Here is a 20161-nt window from a genome sequence, read left to right as displayed (position 1 = left end):
CGCCTACTTGCCTATAAAAATATGTAATTCGTAAAAAAATTCTTACTATAAGGCATTAAAGGTAATTTAATGTTCGTCACGGCATGATAGCAACTATGGTGATAAGAATAGAACAATTAATGTCTATGAGGCTTATAGCTTTACGTACCATATATGTGTAATATTCACATTATGCGTGTTATATATATCTATATATTAATATTTAAATTAACATACGCTGATATTTTACTTGATTTTTTTGTGTGCAAGAACCTGCTTCTTGCAGTAACACTGCCCATTTATTATTGTTTTTAATGTAAACGTACTACGTATACAAATACACACTAGTATATGAATGGAATAATGCAGAATGCATATATAGATATATATAAGTAAGAAAGTCTTTGACTATGGGGCCACTCTGTCGTTCGGTCGGTGCACAGACGTTAATTAAAGATTTAAGTTGGCGGTAGTACACTCAATGAATAAGTATCACAATAGAATGAGGAAACCGTGCCAGCACAGCGTTAAAGGTACACTGCCACAGGGATCAAACTTTTGAAGTTATACTTCTTTTGGCGCGTTAGGGAAACACGATGCGCGTGCACACCGTCACATCAAGCCGACACCCTGAAGTTAGATAAGTCAAAATTTTAGTTTTTCTATTGTTAGTGTTTTTTCTAGAAACGTAGAATAAAATTTTTGAAAAGATTTTTATCTTGTTACGCCCAAGAAGTATAACTTCTAACGCGTGTAGGTACATAAGTACACACACGTTTTTTATATTTGTTTTAATTTTCTCATCTTAAATTTTTAATAATTATTATTATTACTATGTAAGTTAAGAATATTGTAAATACTATATATTTGTGTGTTGGAAATAAATATACTGAATAATGAGAAAGTTTTATAATACTTATAAGAAGCATTATTTTAAATGGATTTCGGATATGTTTTTTATATTTATGTTTCTGATATAAAAAGTGAGCTTCGACATATAATATATAAAATTAAATGTTGTTATATTAATAACACATTATTTACCGATCCGGTAATGCATATCTATGTTAAATAAGATGATTACACGGAAATTAAATAACATTGTATCACCCACGTGTGAGGTTGAATAACCTGAATAATACCAGTTTATTGTTCAAGTAATTTAATTAGCCTAATTTGCATGGCATTCCATATGTGAGCTTTAAGCGAATCTATGTATTAGATATTAACGTTATACTGTGGAACATTTTAATCTGTAGTATAGTCTGTGTTAGTGCATAGAATATAAATGTTAGAAATTGCTTCACTTGTCACGGGTGATCTTAGCGGGGATTTCTGATTCCAATTTTAAATTGGAGAAATTAAAAAAATAGATATTTAAATTATGAAAAAATACGTTTTTTTAATTCTTAATCAAACAAAAAGAAACTTTCGGCTGTATGATAGTATCCATCAGTCAAAATAAGAGGGTTTTACCCCAACTTTAAAATATGGGATGAATAACCATATAGTATTCTTATAGTTTACGGTAAAAACACTATGATATATTAAACGAAATAGCAAGTAGTGAGTAATAGTTAAAACACTTAAGGTATTCGTGTTCATAAGTATTGCGATCCATGTTGCATGTTAGAAGTTGCTCCGTCATTTCCGATCGCTTACAAAACCTAACATTTCATTTTCTTGTTTATGTTTTTAACGGCGAGCCGCTCAAGTACACTTTGGATATGAATGATCTATAGCCATATTTATTCGTCGAATCAATATGCATATTTTAAAATTCGAACACAACTTGCGCAATGCTTGAATCAATAATTTTTATACCACAGACTATATGGACAAAGCTGCATTGTCACAGGTGATTCTGATTTTAAAAATAGAATGCCCATTTAAACGTTCTTACAAAGGACATAATCATATGAAAAATAAATAATCATTATAGTCTGTTAACTATGGAGCTTTCCGATAAAATGAATAATATGTCTGTCCCGTTATGGGATATCTATGTTTATTTTATGTTCTATATATAAACGTGTTTTTTATAATTCTTAGAACAACAATTATGGTACATAATAACTGGAATTCACGCTTGTTTGGCCCGTTCATAATTAACTACAATTTCGCGGTTAAACCATTGATTATTGATATAACTTGTAAATTACTTAATTCCAAGTACAACACGGTTTAATAACTATTATAAAACTATTCATGTTTCAATAACATTTGAATGTTCTTGGTCAAAGAGTTTCGTCCTTTAACGTGTCAAATATACCTAAGCATGTAGCATTGCTGTGTTATTCGAATCCCTGCTTACCGATTTGAGATTCAAGGCTGGGCCCTTTCCGAAATTCACAAGGGGCCTAATCAACCCTGTAAAAAAACCATAAATAAGTGTTAAAAGTTAGTAGAAAAATCTTATGCAAAAATGGTTATAAACCGTCTGTCGTTGGAGAACTAAGTGAGGATATACTTATTTACCAAAAATCGCGAGATTAATACGATAAAAAAGCTACACATAAATCGAAATGCCAAAGAATCCAAATAGGTTACCAAACTGCGGCTTATTGTAAAGATGGCGCCACTGTCATTTAAAAAAAATATCGATAACGTTTAGTCGTGAAAACATCTGTGGAAATTTATTCTGAGACGGGCGTTGAATGAAATATTGTTTTTTATAGTGTGTGACATTGACATGTTAATATCGACAATTGTTTGTATTGACTAGTGCTTTAAACTCGATAAAAATAAACTAATTTTATGACATTTTTATCTTATCTGATTTCTCATTAAATTTACCTCCTGAGTTGTTTACGGAAAATAATTAAGTTTATTTTAAGACTTTAATTGGTCACACATCCATTCAATTTGAACTGATATTAAAGTATTTTGAAAATAAAATTATTAAAAGTTTTATATTTTAAAATATATTGTTTACCCACTCATTTTATGGAATCTTACGTGTAGAAATTATTGTTATAAGAAACACAACCCTGCCTGCCATCATTATAATATAAATGTAGTTGATGAAAACGAAATCGTATTATGTATAATGAAACGTCAAACGAATTTAATGGCTGGCAAAGAGCTCCTTTCCCGCCATTGTCAGTGACATTTGACCGGAGCATGCGCAATGGGTGTCGCGACCCGACTTTACATACAATATACAGCTGTGGTAACGCTTATTACGTTTTTGCCTAAATTCCATTTTCAAATTTATTAAATTCGCAATGTCATGTCAAATGATCGCATAATAAGCGTCTAGACATTTTCACAAAGGTTTGCTAATCTGCAGTGCTGTTGTCTACGATAATTTGACAGTGTTGAAGGTTGATGCTTGCTGACTATAGTATTATACTCTATTATCTCAAGACTTTGTCAATTAACTTTAACTACGAATTACCCGTACGTTTAAAGTGCGCCCCAAGGCCGCTAATTCGGCTTTATCAGAATGATACAATATAAATGTAATATTTACCGTTTATATGTACGAGAACTCAATTAATTTACAATCAATCAAACACTGGCCCTCAAATCAGGCAAAGCCGTGAATTAAGCTTATTAAACTATCAATGTTATCACAATAGCGCGCTGATTTGGCCGCCATGATTGTTTATGATTGTCAAGCTTCTGATTGGTTAGTGCAGCGCATGCGCTCCAGCTCTAATTCCATTCGTCGAGCTAAAATTGAAATAGGAACCACATGTGGCACTTGTTGAGAACATTCACTCCAACCTAATCTTTATGGACTTTGTATACATCGTTTTTGTTTTATGTATTATAAACTGAGTTAACTTCCATTTAGTTGGCACTGTTAATGGATTTAGGGCGTTCTCCTCGTCTTAAAAGTAATTCTATTTTCAAATAAGTACTTATATTAAACGTTTTTCAACTAGTTTGGTAATCCTTGTTTTGGTACCTAAATAAAAACGCCTATATAAATTTTTTAATATATAGAAATTCCTATTAGTTCCTCGGTTTTATCGTGAAAGCGTTAATATACATACAGACTCGCTTTCACATTTGTAACAGTTAGGTCGGCGGTTTACCAGCTTCCGACGAATATTTCTTGCACTTATACAGTTAACTAAGTACTTATAGATACTTGTAAGATAACTGGGATTTAGGTATTAATTATCATATTAACTCACAAATAATTGACTAATTACTTAACAAGTAGACGTAAAAAAATATAAATAAAATAAATATATTGCGGAAGCAAAATATCGTTAGTAATAGATAAACAAATGAAATTCAAAATATATTTTTTACCTACATTTTTTTCCTAAGCCATGCCGTTTTCCTCGCAATGATTTCCTTTACATAATATAAACAAAAGTGCACAGCGAACCTTAGGGATGAGAGTAGCACGGCCAACCCCGCTCTTTTTACTATATGTATTTAAAGATAATTTAAAAGCCTAATGTTAAATTAAGATTGCGGGTAGGTACTTAGGAGACGGATTTTGCCGCCACCAATGTGTGGAACCAGCTGCCCACTGAAGTATTTCTGAACCAAATCGACTTAGGGACCTTCAAGAAACGTGCCAATTCTTAAAAGGCCTTCTGTGAGTGTCTATGGGCGGTATAATTTAACATATGTGAGCCTGGCCCTCTATAAAAAAGTGTGTGTACCTACTTATGTACACGCGTTAGAATTTACTCTTATAATTTTTCCCTAACGCGCCAAAAGAAGTAGGTATAACTACCAAAAATGCTAGAATATTTTCGCAAAAAATATTATTATTGATCTCTGCCTCTGCATTAAGTGAAAATTCATTAAGCAACATTAAAAACAGATGATTAAACCAGCTATTACTAACGATGAAGATATGCTACAGTATATATTTATATGAAATCGATTCCTAGTAATGCGATCGGTATTTAATGCAGCAAGTATATATATTTGCATACTTATAATTAAAAATAGCTGTTATCCAATCGTTTTTAGTATTAAATACAGCAAACACCTATATATTACTATTTAAAAACAAACACTTAAAAAGTTTATACTTCATATAAGCAAGCAGTCGATATGCGATAAAAAAACCAAAATTAAATGTGAAAAAAAATAATGAAAATAATAATGATGATAAATAATTATTTTAGAGTTGAGTTACGGGTTACGGGTAGCTGATATTTACAGATAAATTTTGCCTATAAATGTTTTAAAAATTAACTAAAAAGTAATAGCAGTGTTGGCAATTGGCATAGTGGCTTGAGCGACTCACACCCTCAACCACCTGGTGGTGACATACTTTTCTATCTAAATTTTACACTCGCTCTTTAGGAAAACATTGTGGATATACAGGCATGCCAAAAAAGGCTACTTTAAGTCTATTAGAAAAAAAAACACGAAACAGATAATGATATCTAAGGAAAAGACCAGTGTAATTAATCTGTGTTCTGTTTTTTTTAAATTTAAAAACGATTGTTGGGAATGAAGTATTAGCTATTACAGTTTTCCGGATCTGTTTTTTTGGCGCAAAATAAACTCGTTCTGTTTTAAAAGGTTCAAGGATTTAAATACATGTAAACAACGAATTCTTTTAATTGCGTTTTTAAAATTAACTTATTTTAACTTTAAGGTCATATATACTCGTATATACAAATGAACATTGTTTACGGAAACCTTTTTCCGCGTTCTACTTTTTAATGAATAACTTTCGCTTACAGTTATAATTTTGTTACAGATTATCGGCGAAAGAGAATATGCTGTGAGACCGACCAGACTGCCAACTGAAGAGTTTCAGACGGGACAGCCTTTAGAAAATATTATTTTACAGGTAAATTGTAATGCTTATATATGGATATATTTATTTATTTTTTATTTATTAACACTTTGTTGCAAGTGTATAGAAATATAGTACAATTAACGTAATTAAATAAAAAGGAGGGCTGGCGGCCTTATCGCTTGTGAGCGATCTCTTCCAGGCAACCACTGTGAGAATAGAAATTACATTAGATAAGTGCAAAAATACATAAAGACATATAGTTATTTAGACAGAACTAAGCAAAGCAATTAAAACATGTAAACAGTTAAAAGGACAATAATAAAAAAGGACACATAAAAAATACATTAAAAGTGATGTATATCACAACATAGGGTCCTAGTTTTATCAAAATCGATTAAATTTTTGAAATATCCACTCATTTCTTAAGTTAAAAATCTTTTTCAGTTAAAAGGTTTGTTTTCTAAATTAATGTAATCTAGAATCATCAAAATTCGTCAAAATTCGACAAAAACCAATAGTTAATATATGCAGGTATATAATATGATTTTTTGCATATTACTTTAACCGGTTTTAATTGGTTATCGATTTATTTTTTCGTCTTCAATAGAGCAGTTAACTTAAACTTCTACCCACGTCTTCCACGTTCCGATTCACAAGACATTTTCTTTTGCGAACTATGGAATCGACTCCCGGTGGGGGTCTGCCCTAAAAGATATAAACCTTCCTCAAAGGCAGGCAACGCATCCACTTAAATTGGTGTCCATGGGCTGTGATGACTGCCCGTTTTTGGCCGTAGGCTCGTATTCTATAAAAAAACGTAATTGTTAGGCATGTGATTATTAACCCTGAGGTATTATTTGCATACTTAAAGCTAAACTACCTAATATATACCTATATATATCTTAAGTACTTTGTCAATCATTTGTAAAAAGCGATATTTTAACATGTAATAAAAGAACCAAAGAGTGCATTGAATGATTGACAGTTACTTTTTGCTAATACAGAATTATTTTTAGTCTTTATTTTTGACTTTAAGTTTAGGCGGCAAACTTGATTGACGGAAGCGATATATATATTATATATATTTAATTAATGTAATTATAAATTTTTTTTAATTAAAAAAATAAGAATTATAGTAACAAGGCTTGATCCCTTGGTGTTGCGTGAAGATGTGGGGTTTCTCTGCATCTTCTACGTCGGTCGTTTAGGCAGAATATGAAATACCACCTGTATTACCTTGACGTCTGTCGTTCCACAACTACGCTTAGTTAGAGCAGTTTTACCACTATGTAAAACTGCCCACAAATTTATTTCCAAACCAATTCGACTTAAGGACTTTCCAAAAAAAAAAGAGCGTACCAAATCACACACACTAACACACTTGCAAGCCACACATCCACCAGTGTGTGTCCATGGAAAGTGGTATCGCTAAACTTAACTCCTGCCCATTTGTAAAAAGAAACAAAAAACAAAGAGTCCATTGTTAGCACTGAATCGGACGTTCCTATTTTCCAGATTCAAAAAGTTTTATCATAAACAAATTCCATAACAAACAATTGTTGCCATACGCAAGGCGCCACAATAACCTTCAAAATAATTGCCAGCTAATTAATTTAACCTGCCTGATGGGATTATCATAATGTAATATCTTGATTTAATGGTCCGTGCATAATTAATTTAAGGCCTTTTGACGTAACGGGGCTTAGAATCACCTTTCGTTTTCATAATAGGGTTCTTCTATGATCTATGACCTGTATTGTCTATGAAACATAGACATATTCAAAAATAATTGACCATAGATTAGCATTAACACACTAAAAAGTTTGAATAGTTGTCAAAAATTGTTTGTAAAATAAAAATGTATTAATTTTTTACACTAGATCAGATTTTTATGCTTGCAGTAACTAGAAATCAAAGGACAAATAAGAAAAAATTCTGTATAAGATAAAAATTGCATAATCTATATTGTACAACAATCAATGTTTATAACTTCTATATTATAATCTACATAGACTATACACTACACATGAAAAGATAAGATATAATCTTTCATTCATTTCTTATCGGTCAACACTCAGCATTTTTTTTAAATACACGTCGAATTGTAAACCTCCTTTGGCCTTTTTAGTCCGAAATATGAGTGGGACTAGATACAATTTTGCAAATGATTTTTCTTAGCAACACTCGTATTTTAAAAACTTTTTTTTTTGACGTTTGTATAGAGATAATGATTTGACAGTTCGATTGTCTTCGCGTTTTAGAGAGCGGACTCTGTGGCTAATATTTCCTTGTAACAGACGAATTCAAAGTCCTTACCTAACCTATCCATGTAAAAACGGGGGCTGAATAAAATGCCTAAACCCATACTAGATTTTTATAATATTGTTACGTGCTAGGGGATCGGATTGAAAATGCCGTAGAAGTTTGGTTTATTTTTAAATAAATCAACGAGGAACTTAACTACTTAACTTAACAGCAAGCTGAAAATGTATCCTGTGAAAAAATCGAGAAACATTTCAGTCAACCATATCACATTTGTATCAGTAAAATTGAAGTGAATTTTACCACGATAGATAGATATTGTAAAAAATTGCGTTAAAAAAGTATTTTTTTATAATCTGTTAGATTTGGGAACCCTTTTAAGTAAAAAAATACCTGTGTCAGGGTTGAAAGTCAATTTTATACAATATTTTTAATGAAAATCATTATTGGCCTGGTAACAAGACCTTTAATTTTGGGCCTCATGATTTATGTAGTTAATAAACAATTTGTTATTTCAATTTTTTTTATTATTTCTTGTCTAATTAAAATTTACGTTTGGTTTATTCAAATCTATTAGTCAAAGACAATATTACAAACAGTTGTATGTAATTAGTAATTACTAAAGACCTAACACCTTTGCTCCATGATTGAGACAATTATTTGCGTAATGACGACTAATTGTCATTACAGCCAACTTTAACCATAGTATAAACGAGCTGTAATAGTAAATTCTGAAGATATGTACTGTGTACCAACGTGTGTATTTGCCATATAGTTTTTTTTATAAATTTGACGATAATTTAAATGATCCTAATCCTTGGGATTGATTTGCTCGTTCAAACAATTTGTATGACTCAAAACTTAGCGATTAAAAAGAGTGGTGGAGATTTTCTTGCCTGTTATTCTTGCCCGCTCTACGCCCTTGACTTGCGAACTGGCAGTAAATGTAAATTTTGAATTCATTTATCTTCTTTTCTCACGTTCATAAGTGTAGTTGTTTACCTGTATGAATAAAGTTATTTTGAGTTTGAGCTAGGATAGAGTAAGGTTCAGAAGCTTAGCGCTAATCAGTCCCGTATGTCAAATCTTTTTGACGTTGACATACGGAAGGACTACGTATTTGACAGTTATACTTTCTCTACACCCATTCTCCCAGATTAAAAATTACAGACATTAAAATAACCATAGATTGTAAAGTAAGGATGCAATGTATTGTTGTAAGCGAATGCCAAATCTACATTGATGAAATTTGTAATAGATGGCTCAGTGATATTTCTTTTAATTTATTTCAAATCAGGAACAGTTCTTGATTCTCGATTTCATGACCAAACCAAGGGCTTTAAAAAAGCTTTATTTTGCACATTAAATCTTTAACCTTAAAATCTCTTTATAAAAGTGGCCTCCTTGTTTGAGAGCAAAAAAATCTGCTTGTGTTTTGTTTCCGCGAAAAGCCTAGAGCAATTGAGAAAGATAATAGAATAATTACATAAAAAATAATATATTTATTTTATAGACATTTATTATGTAACAAAGGAAAATGCATGAATTGCGTGATGCATAATGACTATTGCTAAATTGAGGTACTTTTCCTTATAACTATGACACGATTGGTCATATACAAAACGCATATGACACAACCAATTCCGGCTTGACATTGACTTGACTTAATGACCCTAGACGGGGCAGAGGGCGTCCACAGCGAGTCTCCATTGCGTTCGATCTTGACCGTCGTATTTACCACGCTCCAAGTCTTTCCGGCTCTCTTTGCCTCATCTGTACGACGCCAGGTTTGCTTGGGACGGCCACGCTTCCGCTCTCCTTGCGAACCCCAATCAAGCGCCTGCTTGAAGATATAATTGGAATCTCTTCGGAGTGTATCCATTTACACTTGCGTCGAAGTTGCGTCTCACGACAAAGACAGCGGTTGACGAAGACTGGACTGGACTTCGCACTGTAACCTATTTGAAAAGATGTTAAAAATCTGATTAATTTATTAGTGACTAGAGAGCATTGTTGGCCTAGTGGCTTTAGTGTGCGACTTTCATCCCTGAGGTCGTAGTTTCGATCCCGGGCTGTGCACCAATGAAGTTTCATTCTATCTGCGCATTTAACATTCGCTGAAATGGTGAAGGAAAACATCGTGAGAAAACCGGCTTGCCTTACAGATACACATACAGATACAGGAGCAGATACAAAAATCTAAGGCCCAGACCTAAAAAAAGGTTGTAGCGCCACTGATTTATTAATAGAACCTATATATTAATTTTTATGTTTTAATAACTATTAGCTATTAAAATTTAAATCGCTAATCAGTGACGTGATTGACATAAAAACATTGGTTTCATTTACGATTTTATGATACATTAACGTTTACTTACAATTTATTTTACATGTAACGCTTTTTATTTTAGAAAAAACCTTTACTTACAAAATAATTTTAGAACCGAAACGCTTATCGAAATAGACTTCACTTATATGAGAGAGAGAATGCATATAATATGTGGGTGTGTATTAGTATGTGTAACTGAAGCCTGTGTGTTAAAATCGGCTTGATTTAGTGGCTTAAATGTCTGTGTTTTAAGGATATATATACTGAAAGTGTTTCTTCAAATAGTAGATGTGTGTGTGTGTGTATCCTATGGTTTGAACCTCCAAACCGTCATACATATACGTTTGCTCTTATATAATTCACGGAGCAGGTAAAAAGATATGAACCGAAAATTACAAAACGAATCCCGGTGGAACCAGTTCCCGTGGGCATAACGGTTCAGGTCATTGACATTAATCGTTAATTATACAGGATACGTTTAGCTGACGCGAAAAAGAGGTTTAAATGCGCTAATAATAGCTAGTTAATTATTTCTAATGGAAGATTAATGATAATGGTAAACGGTGAACTAATAAATCTACTAAATGGCTTAATCTAAATTAACCACTCTGAGCGTGGCCTTGGAGTAGTTAACTGAAAGTTAAAAAAAAAACAGTGGTGCTACAACCTTTTAGGTCTGGGCTTCAGGTTTCTGTATATTTCGTGATAATTTTTTGCTAATAAACAAGTTGGTGATCAACCTTCTGCGCCTGACACGACGTTGAGTTTTTATGTCATGCTCTCGTTTCCTTCACCGTACGAACAAGTGTTAATGCACGCAGAAAGTCCATTGGTGCACTGGAATCAAACCTACGACCGGATGAGAGTCGCTGAATGTATCTTTATATATACAATTTAGTCGCTGTATCCAACTTTACTTTAGCTAGAATATACATGTCTAGTATTGAAAAACAAAAATAACTTAAATATAGTTGAATATGTATTGACATTCCCTCGACAACCTTGTCTGTTTGCCATTTGTTGGCAAAGGTCTCCTCCAATTGGCACCATAAATTTCTGACCTGGGCAGTTCGGTTCAATGTGCCACCTGCCACGGCTCTTATTTCATCAACCCAGCGTAGGAATAGACTATAAATATATATACATAGTTTAATATTGTTTTTGTGTATAGTCTGGGGATCGAACCCATGGCCTCAGAGATGCGAGGCGCACTTAAGTATAAATTGTTGACGTAATGTTTAAATCGACTTCATTAATCTAATATATAAAATTCCCGTGTCACAATGTTCGTTCCCATACCTACTTCTCCGAAACACCTCGACCGATTCTTATGAAATTTTTTATGCATATTCAGTAAGTCTGAGAATCGGCTACTATCTATTTTTCATCCCCCACTAAATTGGTCCACCCCTAAATTTTTATTTTTTAGATAAAACTTTTTGTTTTAATTTTTTATGATACAGCATACGAAATACATACAACCCCTAATTTTCATCCCTCTACGATCAACCCCTATATTTTATTATGTAGATACATAGTTATTTTTATTGAACTAAAAAAATGTTTCCTAGAAATAAATAACATTGCAAAACGACGTTTGCCGGGTCAGCTAGTAATTAATATATGTTTTTATTGTTTCAGTTTGACGACTTCGTGCGATCACTAAATGTGGACCCACACTCCCCCCTCTTTAGGCTAGTAACCGATGGACAACCACCACTCAGGTATGGGATTATTAAAGTTCGATCTCCTGAGAGAAATATAAGCATTTTAGGTACTTAAGTATTAACGCCACCGCGGCAAAAATTCTGTTTGGTTAGGTTAGGTTACTATATTAATATTTAATATTCTTAAACTTTATTTAAATAAAATATTTATTTTTTTGCGCGGTGCAAAAAAATATGATGTACTGTTGCTCCAACCTTAAGAGATAATCCTCGACCGGCCTTAGCACTGACTGGCCGGCAAATAAAAGATTAATATTTAACCTAACCTAACCAAACAATAATCAGTATCATCAAATTCGGGCGACGGATTTCTAAATCGTTACGCGTACCGCATTTTACTATTAAATTTAGATACGAAGGGTGAGATTCATAAAGACTTAAAATACTGCCTCATTTATGTCAATACTCGATACATTTTTGATGTTCGGGAACCAGACTTAGCGCGTCACGTTTCAGAATCTACATTAAACATTTTGACATAGGTACGAGATAACTTTCATCAATCATCATCATCGAGGCAGACTACGAAAATACTGTATCACCTCGACGTCTGTCGTTCCACAATTGAGCGTTTTTATGGCAGTTTTTGCCGCGCACCACCGCGTTGTGGAGCCAGCTGTTCCTTTAAGAAAAGAGCGTACTAATTCTTAAAATGTCGGCAATGTACTCGCGAGCCCTCTGGCGTTGAGTGTTAATGGGCATTATGTCTATCGCTTAACATCAGATGAGCCTCCTGCCCGTTTGCCCCATTCCTATAAAAAACTGCTTTATGTATTGTTTATATTATATAAGGCAATTTATTGATAAACATATTTACATATAACGATGTCAACCTGTCACCAATACGTACAGATCTATCAATAAGACAGGTCATAAAAAAAATGGCGGTAAAAAGCAAAAAAATACAATCTTCATCAATTTTAAATTACAATTAAATCATTTAGATTTAGTATTGAGTCAAATATACATATTAAATCTTATATATTTAGTTTTAGTTTATTTCGTATGTATAAACCAACCTTAGTGTCATATTATATCTACTGCTCTTACCAATCTATGTCATCTAATGACTCTTATAATCTGTCGCCCTCTGTAATTTATTCCACGTATTGAACGTAACTTTAAAAGAAACCATAGACCACATAAAGAATACATGACACATGGAAATCGGTTGAGTAAGGTCAACGTAAACAGATCAGCCATTTCCATATTTAACTGATCGTTATCACTTCCGTTTTTTACTAAATTTAAATAATCAAATAGCAATTGTTAAACATTTTAAAAATAGATTACTGTGGTTATGGTAATTCTTTATTACACATATCCTCTATGTATTAACATTGATGCTGGCAGCTCACCCGCTTATTATTATAATAAACTCTGTCTCATTTCGGAAACTCAAATGCTATATGTATTTTTAGAAACAAACTTTACTTGAAAACAATTACTTTAATCTAATTCGTTTAAAATACAAAATGATCCAATTATAAAAACTTCGGATAAAAATTTAAATGAAAAAATTAGCGTCTTTTCCACAGACTAACAAACAAATTAAATGAAACGTCAGTTAACACGTAATAGATAATTAGGATAGTAATCTAAAGAATCTAATCTAAGAATTATAATTATTTCTCTACATATATTAAGTTTTGTTTTTGTTTAAATATGTGGTGAGTTAATTTACGTGAATTTCAAATTGAATTTGTACCCAACAAAAATCCGCCCTTTTACTGGAATTTTCGATACTTTCATAATAGAAACAAATCTTATATTGAAATTAAGTTTTAAGTTAGTCATCAAAATGACATAATATTGTAACTGTATTGTTCTATTGTTATTATTTTAACAGCTGCTCATTAGTTTTAAAGGTTAATAATAAATAAATACAAAGAAAATGGCTATTCACTAGTAAAGATATTAATTATACAGACTTATCATAAAATTACGTAAGATACGAGGAAAATCTTTGAAGGATGTTCATTATCATTTTTTATTGAAAGTATTATAACTGAAAGAATATTAAAATAATAAATAAAATGTGAAGTAATTAAAAGAATATTATAAATGCGGTGTTGCGATTTCCCGTCTTCACCGTCTATGGTTTTGTTCTTGGTTTACGCAAGTAATAATAATAAAAACACATTTAGTTCACTAAACAGGATAAAAACAAAATAAGATTGAATGGGCGGTCTAATCCAGATGTTAATAATCTAAAGATTTAAAAATAAAATACAGAACTTACAACTGAACTAAGAAATATATTCACAGAGTAAAAAAAGAAAAGTATTTTGGCACATTGTTCTTAGTTCTGGGGCCTTAGTCAAGATTCCTTAACAGTAGCTTATGTCGGGACATACACTACTGTTACGGCATCTTGACAAAGGCCCCAGGTTCATTCCATTCCAATTTCCCTTAAAAAAATTACGCGAATTTTGTTTGTAATGTCATTTTTTATATTACTTGAGATATATTTTTAGTAATCGTGATAAGTACGGATAAAAAACAAAATAATATTTACCTTTCGGTTTCCTGCCTATGTTTCTCAGCAATTACACAAGATATAGTATTTTCCTGTACCTAGTTCGGTAACTATGATTACCCTTGTATAGACGCAAGTTTTGTTAAAAAAATTACTTTTAAGGGCAATGGGTTTGTTTACAAGGTTCCGAAGGCGGATCAAAATATGGAGTACCTACCATTGCTGCGCAATTTAAAGGCTATATCGCATTTAATCTTACGATTGACTGGTTTGACGTGACTCCAAACATTCCATCATCCACATTAATTCTCCATTAACTAAATAAACAATAGAACATTCTCGGTTTTATTTTCAGAAACATTATTTACGTTTTTAACCTATTGACAAATAAACTTTTTGCGTCATAGCTTTGTTAATAGGGTTTAGATTTTAGTTTTAAAGTCTTCTCGACTTATTATTGTTAAATTAGTCATTGTTTACGTATATTTTGTTTGTTTGTAGGAAATAAATTTGACTAAGATAAAATGTACTAAGTGGCGGCGTTTTCAGAATTGTAATCTGTGTCCGAAGTGACAATTGACTGTTGCACACGACATCTATGTTTGTCAAATTTATGGATGTCAGTGCCACAGTTGTCTTCTTGATTTTGCCGGGCTTCACATAGAATTGGTCTTTAATTTTTACCCTTTGTAAAATATTATTAACGATATCCTATTCGTTAAAATTCAAAGTAATCTTGCTGATAATATTTTTGTTTTCTAGTCTGTGAAAATATGTCTATGTAATTTATATTTTGAAGATTAATTATAAGGGTATGTTACAAAATTTCCAGACAATGTCTCCACCCAGAGGCGTGCAGCAAAGACCTCACATTACCCACATACTACGCCCGTTTCCACGACCTGCGCAAAGAGTACGTACGGGCATACACACTGCGAGCTGTCACGCCGCGTGCGCAGCCGCCGCCACCGCCACCTGATCACCCGACCTCACTGCACGATATGCTAAATTGTATCCTTTTTACAATCATTTCTAGTACTTTAATAATTGCAGTGATGAGGAACATTGTAGTAGCGTCAGTTCTTTTATATCTTGAAATGAAAGACTGCAACTCTATGAAACGATACTTCCGCAAAGTTTGATTCCGGAACATCCGGTTGTATTTGAATTTGTTGTACAGAAGCCATAGTTCGTGTTCTCCAATACACCAACTGGCTTGGTTACTTAATAATGCCAATTTTGAGACATCAATCTTCTAGACGGATACTAAAAGAATTTATACTAAAACTAGCAGATCCGACAGACGTCCTGTACACACGTCTTACATTAAAAAAATCTAATAATGTAAATTCTCGACTCCACTTGAACATACAAAAAAAATCCCGTTTAGGAGTTTAATTACGAACACATGCACATAAGTTTTATATACCAGCTGTTTATTTGCTGTATAGATAAATAACCTACGACTGCAGCGCCATCTGCCGGGACGATTTGTGAATCTAAACCATCCAGGCCACCAAAACATACAAACAAATTCATTCAAATCGGTGCAGCTGTTTAAGAGGAGTTCAGTGACATAAACACGTACAATAGAATTGTATATATAAAGATTAAGTTTCGTTCATAACGTCATAATTATTGGCATCGGGGCTTTCGTAGTGCGAATTTCAGCTTAAATATTTAAGTATTCAAGTAAAGTTTTTATTTAAAAAGAATGCCTACATTTTAAACCCGTTTAATGCAATCAGGGCCCGGGGCCTCCTCAGAAAAGCCCCTACATTGGTTTCACAATAAATTATATATTGAAAAACTCTACTGATAATTTTGGGGCCCAGACTTTTTAGACCTCTTATTTAGGCATTGCATAAGCGAGGATTACTTTAGGGTCACTTTAAAAGCTCATTTAAAAGATTTAGTTTAATTAAGATATAATGGAATAGTAGTAGGATTTATGACTAAATTACATAATATTAAACGAGGTTTATTGAAATAGGGTTGACACTTTAAGATTGATTTGGGATCTGTTTCAGTATATAATCAAAATATAAATAATTGAGCATTTAGCTGTAGATTTTCAGACTATTTTAAATGAATTTTGATGTAAAAATTTGTTGCCATTTTGTTTCCTGAAAGTCTTTATTAATAAGTATTATTCTATAGTTTTACCAACGCTGTAATAAAAAAGCTCCATAAGTGGACTGTCAAAAATAATTAAAAACAAAAATAAACAAAGAAAGGTACTAGCTATCCAGTAAGATGAGCTTAATTTCTTCGTTAATCAGAAATGATACTTCTTAAAATTGTATTTAAACTAAATTTCATAAACTTAAGTAAAATTTATAATAAATAATATAATTAATGTCCAAATGTGCGTTAAAATCGTATATATCAATGTATAAGATTAAATAGTAGAAAGTTTTAGCCATTTAGTAACGACCTCTTTGGTAATTTGTAATCTATGACAACCCTAATACGACGATAAATCTTGACATGGAAGCCATACCATGACCTCGTGACTCGACAAAAAAATAAACGCAAGAAAATAATTAATATTCATACAAAATTACGGAATATTCTAAAGCCAATTAGAAATATAACCGAGGCTATATACTATTTACATATGATAAATTGTATATTACCATGAAAAAAGTACGTTCACTTGACGTCAACTTTCCATATATACGGCATGACATAATATTTATATTAATTTCCCAAACATATAACAGTTAATCTGCTAATTAGATTTTATGATAGATTATATAAGTTTTATTAGAGAAGATTAGTCAGAAGTACCCATTACAAACGATAGGTGCAATACGTCTCTACTTCCCTTAAGGAAAAGGCGTGGCAATTTTTTATAAATTAAATATTTACTTATATAATATTTTTTTACTAGCCCGTTCATGAAAATTCTTTGTTAATTATTATACACTTGTTTTGTTATTTTTATGAAAGCTACCTATACTGTGATTTTTCATTCCATAGAATTCTGACATTTCATAAGTGTTGCTACTAAAAAAGTTCTCCACCGAAAAAGGGACAAATTTGGCCCATTTGAGGGCATCTGAGGGCCAATGAAATGTTACGTATTTTTTATGTTTTACCTACAAAAAGTTCAATCTTAATATTGACTTACTCAAGTGACCTAATACAAAAATAACAAATATTTAAATATCACGAACAATATATCGAATTAACTTTAATTACTTTATTTTATTTTTCAGCTGGCACACTTTTCACCTACTAATTCCAGGTTTAGTAAACCTTTTTAAGAAAGTAAAAAGTTATCTTTACTGGTGCGTTTTACTGTTTGTGATGAAAAGGGACGTAATTATCAGTCGCCGTAAAACCACTTTTTATGTGGAGCACGCACTTAATAAAATGGATACATTCACTAACAAATAAAATGTATGTATAGAGTTAGATTTTTAGACACGTATTGAAATTGACAAATGTGCCCGGCCAAAAAGGTTTGTAATTTCTGACCTGTCAAAAAATTATAGCTGCCAGAATTCTACGGGATTAAAAATCAGAGTATCAATGAAATAAATGAATTTACGTTAGACTATGCAAAACATTTTATCGCATTCCTTTTATTTTCGCAGTAGTCAACAAGTAGTACTAAGTGTATCGACAAAATTACTGTTTGCATTTACTATTTTATTTTTATTTTTTTAATTAAAAAGAACAAAAATCATTCTTCATTTAGGTATCACAATGTAACGTCAATAAATGAATACATATTAAATACTAAATGCTTCTAATTTTACATTTACTGCCAGTTCGTAAATAGAGAAACGCGAGAAGAACTGGCAATAAACTGTCCGCCAGTCTTTTTAAGAGCCAAGTTTTTTGTTTTTTACAATGTTTGTAAGGAGCTGCAACCATTACACTATGTTCCACGTGACATCTTAAGTAATTAATAATAATAAAATAAATTAAAAAACAAGATTTGTCCTCTATCAGCAGTAGGCATGGTGAAATAGGAGCACGCACTTACATTCTCGTGGGAACAACACGCATTATTATTATTAGGTAAAATTTTGATTTCCACCGTGGAACTTTCAGCGTCTGAACAGCATTGGTAACTCAAACAGCAAACGGCTTGGGTCTTGAGCATTTTAAGCTGTATTTATCACAATTATTTCCCTTTTATATCCCGTTACCACTTTGCAATTAATAATTAAATAATTGTCTTGATTAATCAATACCGGAAATATGATGAATTCATATTTTATTTTTATTCATTATATTTATTTAGTTAGACAATAGACATTCCCACGAGAAAAGGGTTTTAGAAAAAATTTTTTTGATAAGATTAGGCAAAATTAAAACAATGCAAATAACGTGTGAATTTTAACAACAAAGACGAAATTATTAATTAAATCCATATTTTTGTCTAACGACGGTGGTTGAGATTTAACGCTAAATGTGATACACATATGTATGTGAAAATACGTTTCTGATACGTCGTCACTCAACTGTCTTGACTCTAAATCTAAAGCTGGGTTCCGACCAACGTTACGAGGTGTAATGTAAAGCTTAGGTTTCCTAGAAAAGCGGTGCCGCTAACGGCCGTCATTTTACGCTTGTTAATAACGGCCGTCTTTACTTTTTAACATAATGCAAAAAAACACCATTTTCGCTCGTCTAAGTCACGTTTCCACTCATTGTATTAATTAAATATGGGCACCGCTACACGCGAAAAACGTTGAACTAATGTTTATCACCGCTATGATGGCCGTCATGCAAATGACGGCACCGCTATTTGACGTTACGGTGACACTCAACGTTCTCTAGGAAACCTACTCCGATTTTATTTATGGACAACGTATGGGTGAAGTCACCCAACGCTACATTATGGCCGTTAGATAACGGCACCGCTTTTCTAGGAAACCTAAGCTTAACATTCGCAACGAGCATGTTACGCTGTGTTCTATAAAGGTGGGAACTGACCAACGTTACGAGGTGTAATGTAACATGTAATGTAATGTTACACAGCGAGCATTCGTGCAGTCAGTACGTCGTGTTACGTCGTGTTTCCCCGTAACACAACGTACTGACTGCACGAATGCTCGCTGTGTAACATTACATTACATGTTACATTACACCTCGTAACGTTGGTCAGTTCCCACCTTAATCGGCGTAACATGTTCGTTTGAACTCTGCGCTCCATATTCGCCAGCCATTCCCAGGCAAGAAGTCCGACAGCGTTTGTTATAATTCTTTGGACGAGCTGGGTTCCACAATACAGAGGTTTTTTTTGCCCCACTCCATTATTTCAAGAAATAGAGGAACGTGTGATCGTGACGACTTTACAGTGTACTGACTGAACCGCGTATCACTCAAAGGATTCGTCATAAAACAGACAGCCGAGTGGAGCAATCAAAACTAGTCTCTGGTTGTCCCGGAATACTTTGTACTGACTGCACGAATGCTCGCTATGTAACATGTTACATTACACCTCGCAACGTTGGTCAGTACCCAGCTTAACTCTTTGCCCGGGTTAACGCTTAGATCTGTAATACATATTTAATATTTTTTACCTTGACGGAAGTTAATTAGGCCCTGTATAGTAAGCTAATTAAAATAGTAAATACATTAAAAACAATAGTAGCTACATGCTAATTATTTAATCAATTACCGTCTAAAAT

The 20161-nt window shown here is 32.6% G+C and overlaps 1 protein-coding gene across 3 annotated transcripts in view; it reads left to right on the top strand.

Annotated features, from left to right (window-relative positions):
• The window catches only part of LOC125050462 (RNA-binding protein fusilli), an 80430-nt gene that overhangs the window by 24904 nt on the left and 35365 nt on the right, over nt 1–20161 (top strand). For all 3 annotated transcript variants that reach the window (XM_047650344.1, XM_047650345.1, XM_047650343.1), the window contains exons 2-4: nt 5669–5761; nt 11943–12025; nt 15340–15518. In XM_047650344.1, coding sequence (XP_047506300.1) covers nt 5669–5761; nt 11943–12025; nt 15340–15518 — 355 coding nt within the window. The remainder of the gene's footprint in view (nt 1–5668; nt 5762–11942; nt 12026–15339; nt 15519–20161) is intronic.

This window comes from Pieris napi, chromosome 6, assembly GCF_905475465.1.
Source record: "Pieris napi chromosome 6, ilPieNapi1.2, whole genome shotgun sequence".
Taxonomy (NCBI): Eukaryota; Metazoa; Arthropoda; class Insecta; order Lepidoptera; family Pieridae; genus Pieris; species Pieris napi.
The sequence above is the reverse complement of the archived record's forward strand: the minus strand, read 5'-3'. Positions and strand labels throughout refer to the sequence as shown.